The sequence below is a fragment of the Lathamus discolor genome, chromosome 12, assembly GCF_037157495.1.
Source record: "Lathamus discolor isolate bLatDis1 chromosome 12, bLatDis1.hap1, whole genome shotgun sequence".
Taxonomy (NCBI): Eukaryota; Metazoa; Chordata; class Aves; order Psittaciformes; family Psittacidae; genus Lathamus; species Lathamus discolor.
Genome location: NC_088895.1, coordinates 6,861,765 through 6,872,315, shown reverse-complemented (window position 1 = coordinate 6,872,315; position 10,551 = coordinate 6,861,765). Strand labels below are relative to the sequence as shown.

The 10,551-nt window shown below is 36.6% G+C and overlaps 1 protein-coding gene across 5 annotated transcripts in view; it reads left to right on the top strand.

The window, feature by feature from the left end:
* Nucleotides 1-10,551, top strand: part of TXNRD2 (thioredoxin reductase 2) — a 35,426-nt gene that overhangs the window by 1,227 nt on the left and 23,648 nt on the right. For 4 of the 5 annotated variants that reach the window (XM_065692220.1, XM_065692219.1, XM_065692223.1 and 1 more), the window contains exons 2-10: nucleotides 56-121; nucleotides 845-901; nucleotides 1,537-1,681; nucleotides 1,986-2,060; nucleotides 2,808-2,886; nucleotides 3,881-3,943; nucleotides 4,460-4,530; nucleotides 8,457-8,476; nucleotides 8,855-8,946. In XM_065692220.1, the coding sequence (XP_065548292.1) occupies nucleotides 56-121; nucleotides 845-901; nucleotides 1,537-1,681; nucleotides 1,986-2,060; nucleotides 2,808-2,886; nucleotides 3,881-3,943; nucleotides 4,460-4,530; nucleotides 8,457-8,476; nucleotides 8,855-8,946 (668 nt within the window). Of the gene's footprint in view, nucleotides 1-55; nucleotides 122-844; nucleotides 902-1,536; nucleotides 1,682-1,985; nucleotides 2,061-2,807; nucleotides 2,887-3,880; nucleotides 3,944-4,459; nucleotides 4,531-8,456; nucleotides 8,477-8,854; nucleotides 8,947-10,551 lie in introns of those variants that run through there. The other variant, XM_065692221.1, reaches the window with a different exon arrangement.

Below are 10,551 nucleotides of genomic sequence, written 5' to 3'. Positions count from 1 at the left end.
TTTACCGTCTTCCTTGCATGTTCCTTTTCCTTCATTTTTCACATCTTTTTCACAGGAAAGAATGAGTATGACCTTCTGGTAATTGGTGGAGGGTCTGGAGGCCTTGCTTGTGCAAAAGAAGGTTTGTATGTATAAATAACAAAGATTTTAGTTTTAGCTTAAGTAGTGGTTATGGAGACTAAGAGAAGTGTTAGTGATAATGCTAAGCTTTGTAATAAACACGTTATACTTCAGTCCTTGCACATTAATCATTAACTCGGCTCCATAATTAATCTACAAATGAATTCACACCCTTGGGTGGGTTGATCTTGTTTAGCTTTCCTATTAACCTTTTAAAAAGTACTTCTTTTGTCATGGGAAGGTGTGATAAGCTTTTATTTCACTGTTATTGTAATATACTCTATACAGTACTCAGAGTATTATAAAATACTCTGAGTGCCTCCAGGTGCTGTATTTTTACCTATACTGTTTCTTATGTATGTGTTAAAACACAGTCCCTTCAGGCTGTTTCCAGGAGCTGTTTAACTGCTGTAGAGAACCTTGCCCCTTTGCTACTCAGTGTAATGTGCCCAAGAACCCACAGGTGCCTTAACCATCTCATTTGGGGTCAAATTGCATTTTGGGGGTTAGTGAAAGCTGGAGGCTCTAGTCTAGGTTATTAAGTGCCTTCTGGAGAATCTGTTGACTACATAGGCAGCCTGGATTCGTAATCTGGCATCTTGAGTTAGACAGTAAAACCCACCAGCTGTCATCTCCTATACTCTTTATACCTGTGCTACTAAAAATATCTAGGTTTGTGTGTTTTTCCCTCCTCTAAATACCTTGTCTTGTTTTTTGTTTAAAGCTGCTCAATTTGGAAGGAAAGTGGCTGTTTTGGATTATGTGGAACCTTCTCCACAAGGTATGGAAGAGAAATAACTAGGAGAATATTTGGAAATGTGTATAAGATGATTGCCTAGGTGAGCACATTGCTCCAGGCAGCAAAGTGGCCAAACCCAGCCTGTTTGATTTGCGTTTAGTAAAAGTCCTTAAGCATAGCTTGTTGTACTGCTCATTCCTTCCCGTGATGTCCCAGCTCTGCCTGCATCCCCTGCATGTAAAGCTTGTTAGCAGTGTTTGATATTACCACTTGTGATAGGCTTTGGACTTAAATATGTGAGAATATTCTGTCAAAGTGTCATTTATGATTTCTAAAAATTATAAATTTTGTCATGTTGAGGCTTTTCATGTGCAATATGTAAAACAACATCTGCAAATGCGGATAAGGAAATGTGTAGTAATTGGATCTTCAGAGCTCTGAAAAATATCTTGAGATGCTTTGAATTTTAGCAGAAAAATACACAGCGGTGTGTTTTATTAAAACAAATGAACATAAGCAGAGTTAGAAACTGATCTGTAGGAGATAATGAACTGTGTTGTTTCAGAACTTCTTAACTAATTGCATGAACAACCTAATTCTCTAAGTAACCCAACTACATTAAGTTACACTAACCTGATGCATTTACTTCCCCTTTCTTTCTTTTTTTTATTTCCAAGGAACCAAATGGGGACTTGGTGGAACTTGTGTGAATGTTGGCTGTATTCCTAAAAAGCTTATGCATCAAGCAGCCCTTTTAGGGAGTGCCCTTAAAGATGCCCAACACTATGGCTGGAATATAGCCCAACCTGTTCATCATACCTGGTAAAGATTATTGCCCATATCCACTCCTGTGTGCTGCAAATGCATAACAACTTTTCCCAGGTGGTGTTTATTTAGGGACAGTTAAGGAAATTAATTTTGCATGAAGCTTTTTAGACTGCTTCTTGTTTAAAACACAGGTCTGGTTTATCAGGGCAGATATGTTGATTTGGATTTGATAATTTACTTTTGTAACGAAAAGCACTGTGGAGCATTTTTAGTATCTAGCAACTGCCTGTATCTTTGAGTAACATAATCTGAATTTGTAACACCATGACTTCATGTTCAGTTTCTTATTTTGTGATAGGTCTGTGATGGCACAAGCTGTTCAGAATTACGTGAAATCCTTGAACTGGGGACACAGGGTGCAACTACAAGACAAGTAAATAAAACTTTTCAGTTCATCTTTCTTCTCACAGTCAAGGAGCTGCTCTTCTCTTTGTAGAATTGCTGAATTGCCTTTGGAGTTTCTTGTAGAGCTAGTATTTTTTTCTGGGGAATAGTAGTTGGAAGTGACCCTGAAGCCTTCTAACAGTTTAGTGATCACAGAATGCTCTCTTGAATCTGACGAGGTTTTGCATTAATATGAAGTAGTCAGGACTTTTTCAAGGTAATTTCAAGCTTGTCCATGAAAACTTGTATGCCATACAAGGCCACAGATAACACTGTGCCAGAACAGCTGGGGTTCTTGCTTTCAGTGCTGAAAGATTTTCAACAAAAAGAGAAATTATTAACTTAATAATATATTAATTTGACTTACTAGTCTTGTGATTCCTGCTGAGTCACTACTGTGTGCTCTCAAATGTGCATTATATTAGTAATGTTATAGATAGCAATGCTGTGACTTGTGGAAAATATATCATTTGAAGAGGTCAGTAACCTGATCCCAAAGCATGTTATGGTTAAGTACTCTGCTGTGTAGAGGAGTTAACTGCTGTACAAGAATTAACTGACAAATTATGTGACAGAGCTGCAAAGAATCCTATGAAATAAGATGTTTCCTTCTTTTTACTTTTCTTACCTGTTTGCTGTCCTTCTTAGCACTTCAGATATGGAAAAAGTAGCTGATTGTATTTCATTTATATTCATTGTTAAGTGTGCATTTATGTTGCTATTTTCTTCTAAACAGGAAGGTGAAATATTTCAACATGAAAGGAAGCTTTTCTGATCCTCATACAATCCGTGGTTTAACAAAAGCAGGTAAAGAGGTGAGCTGCTGTGTTGTGAACGTGTATCATTCCCTTCAAATAGTTCAGATCTTCATGTGTTGGTTTTCAGGCCAATGGGGTGCTAAACTGTACTTCTGCAAGTTGTTTTAGGTATTGAATATTATTTTGGTGAGGAAGATACGCATTTTCCACCAAGAGAAGATGTTAATGAATTTGACTGTTGCCTACTGAGTCCCTAGCCTCTAACCTGTCAGATGCCATGACTTTTTCACTGCAGATGGAAATGCTGAGACAAAAGATAATTTTTTTTGGTCAGAATCATACTGCTTTGATAGATGCTTACAGAGATGTGAATAGGAGCATCATCACCTAATGGCTCTGAGTATTCTATCAGTCTGAGATGTTTTCTCCCTTCAGCTGAATTATAAGCTTTCTAGTACAAAACTGTGTGGGAGGCAATTATATCGAATGCCCAGCTTCAAGCAACTGGGTCACATAACAGAATGGTCGCCATTTCTGCATATCTAACAAGAGACTGAATATGCATTTTAACACCTTTTTGAGGGAAATTGGATAATGTTACTGGTTAATACTGGCTTGAGAGAGCAGAAGGTTTTTGGGGTAGATGCCTAGCATTTTCTAAAAACATGCCACATTTGAAGTAGCTTAACTCCAGGCCCTAGAGGGAGAATTCACTTGCTGTGATCTCTGTGTTTTGTCCCGAGCAAAAATGATTTAAAAAAGCTGCCATTTATCCACCACAGCTGTTGCTTCCAAGTAGTCATCAGAATCTTACCCAGTGTAGGAACAATTGTAAGCTGATGTTAAAAACTGATACAGAATGTGCAGGGAAGCACCTGCATGTGTTAGTTTATTTTATCTCCATCCTTTTTTAGTGTATTGCTTATTATGTTATATAAATAGCACGCAGTAGTGCCAGCTTTTCATTTATCACTCTTGTACATACATAAAATATAAAGACAGATGAAATTTTTTCAAATGCTTGATTTTTATTTTGTATGTTTGTTCATAGACTATTGTTACTGCAGAAAATATTGTCATTGCTACTGGAGGAAGACCAAAGTATCCTACACACGTAAGTTACACTTGCCATGTAACAACTCCAATGGCTTTACTAGTTTTGTTGCAGATAATAATGAATATTTGGAGGATAAAGATTGTAAATATAAAGTAAGACATGAGAGATTTTTGAACTTGGGTGAAAAATTGTCTTTTATATAAAGCACAGGCTTTTCAGAAAAACATTTCCATAGAAAACAATTTGTGACAGTTTGAGTATATTAATCTTGCTTAGAGCTGAAGGATAATTCAGGTTGGAAGGGATCTCTAAAGGTCATCTACTTCAGCCTCCTGCTCCAGGAGGTTGGGATCAGCTATAGAGTGATCTGTGAGGTCAGATCGTGTTGCTTAGGACTTTTTGCAGGCAGGTTTTGAAAATTTCCGAAGATGAAGACTGGATATCTGAGCATCCCCAGATATATTCCCCTTGATCTACTGGCTATACTTCATCTAATCAGTCCAAGTTGCTGTTATCTTTATTTGCTGCCAATACATGTATTGTTGATTCAAAATCTTACCTGTGTGATCACAGATTGCAGGTGCACTGGAGTATGGAATCACAAGTGATGATCTGTTCTGGTTAAAAGAATCTCCTGGAAAAACGTAAGTTATCTTACCATGGCTATTATAGATGCTGGTATTTGTACCCTTTCTTCATGGCAAGGTGAAAAATGTTCAAAATTGCCTTTTATACACCAGTTTTTCTGTCCTTTTGTTTTCCTTCTGAGAATTTGTCTTGCTATGCGTAAACATCACACTACCAAACTTCATTAATAACTAATAATTGGCCACCACCACCACCCCGGAAATTCCCTTCTGAAATCAAATTAAATACGAGCTTTCACCAGTTTGGGTTAAGGGAGCTTGTTTGCTGTAGCAATTATATCTGGAAGTCACAAGAGGGCAGCATAAACTTAGGCGATGGATGTACTGTCCCTGTTCTTTGATACAGGTTTTTATGAAATCACTCTTCAATTAGGAAAGAAACTCCAGCACTCTTAAGCGATGCCAGTTCTGATAACAAAACAAAATACAATGAGACAATTGGGTTACTTTTGCCTTTTCTTATGCCTTGGGAGCTACTTCTTAACTGAAATACTAAAAAATTACCTTTAATGGAAATACTAAAATGCCATAGTCTTTGTTTCTCACAGCACATAGTGCAGTAAGATTCTGAGTTAACTTTGCACTACAGGACTATTTCCTGATCCAAATAATTGTGATAGGAAATACACATTTGCTAGCATAGGAGTCAGATAATACTTTTTTTCTCTTTTCTCTATTGAGCAATTCTAGAAAAAACAAAGTATATAAAAGAAAAAGAACTGAATCTATAATACTGGTGTTCTGAATGAAAAACAGAGCTACCATTCATGGCTTTGACTTTCTAATATAAAAAATGCACTGTGTTAAGCTAAACATCAAATAGATAAACAAGGCTCCTTGGTACAGTTTGAGAAGGAAAGCAATTTTGCTGTTATTTGTAGTATATCAGTCACCTCTTGAATTTTGAGAGTGTGATTTATGTGAGGAATTTAAAAAAAACCAAACCAAAATACAAAACACCAACCCCCCCGAAAAACTAAACATAAGATTTATCCCTGTAAGATGTTTCTGTGAAAACGTGGCTTTTGTCCAGTTACTGCTAATGCAAGTTGTAACAGTGTAATGTGGGAGTCGAGTGTTTATATGTTGCATTCCTGAGATTTAGTCAAAATAAGCCTGCAGGGGCTACAGTAGCATTTCTGTGCTTTATCAGACTGTGTCCTAGCAAATGAAGGAGGGAGTTGTTGAAGGTTTGTTTCTGTCGGATTTGTTTCTATTATAAATATTCCCAAGGTTCAGTTTAACACCTTTTGTTTTTAGTCTGAGATGTGTTGTACTTACTCTTTCTTTTCTTCCTTTCCAAATGTACATATCTCAGCTACAAATTACATGCCTGGGGGTTATAGAACTGTCAGTCCTGCAGTTATTCATTTTAAAAAGAAAGCAAACCGTTAACCAACTTAAAAGTCCCTTAGATATACAAATAGTGTGAAGAAATTCTTGCTACTGAGATGAAGGCTTTTGGCAGAGTGAATTAGAAAAGATGCCTTGAAATATGTTCAGAATGAATGAGAGATTGAGCAGGTGTGAAGGAGGTTAGGTTCTGCTTTCTTAACTTTTCTGTTAGACACTGACAATGCCCAGGAACCCTCTACTCTGTAGAAGATATTGTGAATAATGTGGGTTTGACATTATGAATAAGTGCCAGCTGGTATCCTGTTTTCATCTAATGAGAAAGAAGAGCAAACATATGCCCACGTTGCAGATATTCTCATTCTAATTTCTATTAATCTCCAATAGATAGTTCTTTATGGGCAGCATGTGGCTTTTTGCAGCACTTCACAGGAGCTGCATACTTAAAGAAAGGGTGATCAACCATTCGCAGATGGATCAGATGCCCTAATGCTGGTGGAAAAATTTATTTCCTATGTTAAATTGTTTGCCAAATGTAAAACCCAGACTAGCAGATTTTAATCTCTTTAGTTCAACTTGTTCTCTGTACACCTTCAGAAATTGTATGTTTTTATTATAGGATAGATAGATGATATCTAGGGTCTTTTGTGAGAAAACATGTTATACTGACTCTGCAATCCCTGGGGTTTATGAAGCAGCAGCCCCCATGTCTGCACTGCACTTCTCAGAAGTTTAAAAGCACCTCTGTTATAACTAGGAAATGGTGCTGGTTCGTTTAGGGTAGGATATAGGCTACAAGCCAGTGTTTCGTGTACTCTTTTTGCTCTACTGTCAGCACAGTATAGACTGTGTATAAAGAGATTTGTAAGTATTTGACTTGTTTCTCTCTTGCACTATTGTGAAGGAATAACTTTCCTAGGGATGTGTGGCTAGTCAGTGGCGGGGCCAAAACAAAAAGCCAAATTTGCTGTATATAGAGCTCCACCATGCCTCTAACGTTTGTTTTTAGTTGCCATACGTGTTCACCTATAAAGTATTTTAATTTTCAAAAGTTCTTGATGTTCTATGAAATAGATTTTTGTCTTTGTGAGCATATATACCAGTATTTTTCCTGATAACAGGGCGGGGGGAGGATCGTTGCTTTTAAGTTTGAGTTAAAACTGGTGAATGACACCTCCTTATAAAGGGACTGCAATGAATGAACCACTTTGTGTTAGTCTCCAGTTTGTGTCTGTTTTTCCATGGATTTAAGGGTTTGTATTTATTTTGTGAAGCACCACACTAGTGTATGCTACTTCAGCCGTGAATCAAACAAAACACAGAATACAAAACAGTGTGGGATGTGTAGGCCATGGGATGATACTTCACATTTGTTCCCCTTGTGATTTTGAGTTTGTATTTTGATATTTCAATATTCAAAATTCAGGTAAATTTCAAAAATTCAGGTAAATTTTTCAAAATTCAGGTAAATGTCTAAAATTCCAGCTTTCCAAAACACAGTTAGCAAACTACTTCTTCCATACCCCAAAATCCGAAGTTCTTTTTTTAACTTTTGAATATGGCTTTTAGAGAGACCTGCTTTAAAAAAAAAAATGCCCAAAATAAGTGGAAAAAAATGTGCCAAATATTCAGGTGGATTCTACATCTTGTGGGGGTTTTAGGTGCTGTTTTTTGATGAAAAGTTCTTAATAAAGCATGGGGATGGAAGTTCTTTACAAAACATGCATTTCCATAGATGAAAATTGTAGTCAGAAAGAGCCTAACATTCCACACTGTTCTCATAGTAACTAGAAATTTTGATTCCTAATGATGCTTTTTTTCCTAATTCAAAAACTTAATAAAAGACTTTATTGTAAGTGGAAATATTATGTGGAATGCATCTCCAAACTGTGAGATTTTAGTAAGTCTGCATAACAAATGAACAGCCAAGGAATGTGAGTGCAGCCCGTCTGGCAGCTGAGTGTCAGTTTTCTTAAAAATAATTAAAAATATGTATTTAATAAATACGGTACCTCTAGAAATTTTGAGATACAGTGAAGTCTGACAAGATGGCTGCTCATCTCTGTGTTTATATGTTGCCCACTGTCTCAGAGGCAGTGGTGCTGAGATGCTGTAAAGATGAGGTATCAGCAGCAATAGGCACTGTGGGAAAAACCTGTCAGCGTCCACTCCAGATGTTTCCAACAGAGGTGTTTCATAGAAAGCAATTAAAATATTTGTGATATCTCTTAATGTTGCTGGTTTCTCTTGAGTTGTTTGTGGCTTTTTTCCCTTTGTCTTTCAGAGTATGTGTTTAAATATCTCTTTACAATATAAACCCAATTCTTTATGTCTTACAAGCCTTTTTTTTTTTTTTTATTCTGTTAAAATAAGCCCACATGCTGGTAATACCTCCGTCTGTGGAAGTGGACAAGCCCTGCTCTTTCTTTCTTTCTAACACCTCTGCCAGATCCACCCCTCAAACCTGTAGTTTTGTAACTATACATACTTCAGAAAATTATTTTTGGTTGTGCAGAGATATGCACAAGCTCATTTCACTGCTTTATTCTTTTTTTCTTTTTATGTAACAGGTTGGTTGTTGGAGCCAGCTGTATCCTTTGAAAAAGCTGTGATGATTTATGATTATAAGCAGCATAGCTGTCTTTCCTGTGAAAGCTCAGGTTTCAGAATTCCTTTGCTCAAGCTGTGTAGATGAGTTGGTAATAGAATAGTAATAGTTTTCTATGCCTAACATCGTGGGAGTTAAGGTCAGCTGAGGATAAATTCTCAGGATCTTAAAACCGATGTATCTATGAGGAAAATATTCTAAGGCTTTGCAGTTTTATTCTATGCAACAAAAGCAAGCTGAAGATGTCTGAGAGAGGAGAACTTGCTATGCCTAGGTAAAAAGCCCACTTAGTATATTACCCTTTTATATTGCATTGATATGAAATTATTGTTTCTATTTCCTTAACTGATGTTTCACTAGATGTTTCACTTGAGTGTGCTGGATTTTTAACGGGCATTGGATTGGACACTACAGTCATGATGCGAAGTATCCCACTTCGTGGATTTGATCAGGTGAATAAGGAATATCTTACATCTCTTTATAAAGCAAATATATTAAAAAGTGTATTTGATTTTTTTTTTCCTAAAGAAAATGTGTCTCCAAACATGTCCTAGTATGTGCTTTCTGAAGAGAAACTATATATATATTAGCTCTTGTTTTTCTGTACTCTCCTGTCTAATTGAAAGCAAGATTGAAAAGGTTGGGAAGCAAGGGAGGGATTTATGCCACTACTAAAAAACATTGGACAATCCCTTTAAAATAATTTTAAATTTCTAAGAATTACAGATATTTAACACATAGTTCAATGTGGAGTTTATTATTATGAGTATAAATAAATCACTAAGCTGAAAGTTTGTAATGACATAGGAATTGAAAATCTTGACCACTTTCAAAACAGTGGCAGTTATAACAGGTAAAACAAGTATATAGTGATTTCAGTGAAACCGTCAACCCTAAGCTGGAGAAAATTAAAAGCAGAAGCTTTCAGGAAGGGAAATTAAAAAAGAAAAAAGCGTTTCACATTTAGGAAAGATTTTAAGGAATTTCATTTAAAAGTATAAATGGTCATGGTTGTGCTGACAAAACAGAAAACAGTTTTGGCCAGAAATCCATTCCTGTATAAAGAGAATAAAAGCAATTACAAATAACAAGAAAAGGCAACAACAAAAAAAAGGTTTTGTATAGGATTTTTGTCAAAAGCATACCTGCTTAAAGAAGGAATAGAAGGTAATACAGCAGGTTTACTGGATCCAGTAAAGGTATTACTTGGATGCAAGATTGTAGCCCTTGTTCACAGGTTAGAGGATGTCTTTGATAGCATGTGAGTCCTTCTGGTCCCTCAGTCTATAGGGAGAGTAGTTAAAGGTGACTGTGAATCTTCTGTCCCTGCAAGATTTGATGTTAACACTACTTTGAAGGAAAAGTTTCTGTAGGGTTCTTAAAATGAAGAGAGTTCTGGGGTTTCAGTCATATATGCAGTGAACTTTTTCTTTGAAGGTTACAATTTTTATCTCAGACAAATAACTTTGGCAGATGGCAGCCTCAAGAATGAAGACTGCGTCCTGTTAATCACTTGGCAATAGTGTTTTCAGAATGGAATTGAATGTGTGTTAACTAATTATTCCTGGTATTATAAATTAGGACTTTTTGTAATGCTTAATTGCAATAGTGCACAACATTTACAGGCTGAAGTTGGTGAAAGTGTGATAGAACCATGGCCTTGTTTTTAAGAACTTCTTTGCACACACAGTGTGTAGGAAAATCATTTTCATATGTAGCAACACAGTTTTGAGGAGGGTATATTGCTGTTAGAAGCAGCAGTGACAACTACCACTGCAGGTAGGTAGTGACAGCTCCTGCTTGCATGCCAGCCACTCCCACTTTGAAGTGGCTTCCTTAAAACTAGTAGTAAGTGTACCAGAGCTTGCAAAACACTGTGTAAGAGTGTGTGTTGGGATTTGCACTCATCATTGAGGAAATCTACACCTGTAACAGCATGAGATCTGAGCAAGCAGGGAATGGTGTTAAGACTGTGTTTGGCACTTCATAAAACACAGTAGGGCTGTCTCTGAGAACTCAATCCTTTGTAGGCAGGGAGAGCATAATGAACATTTCAA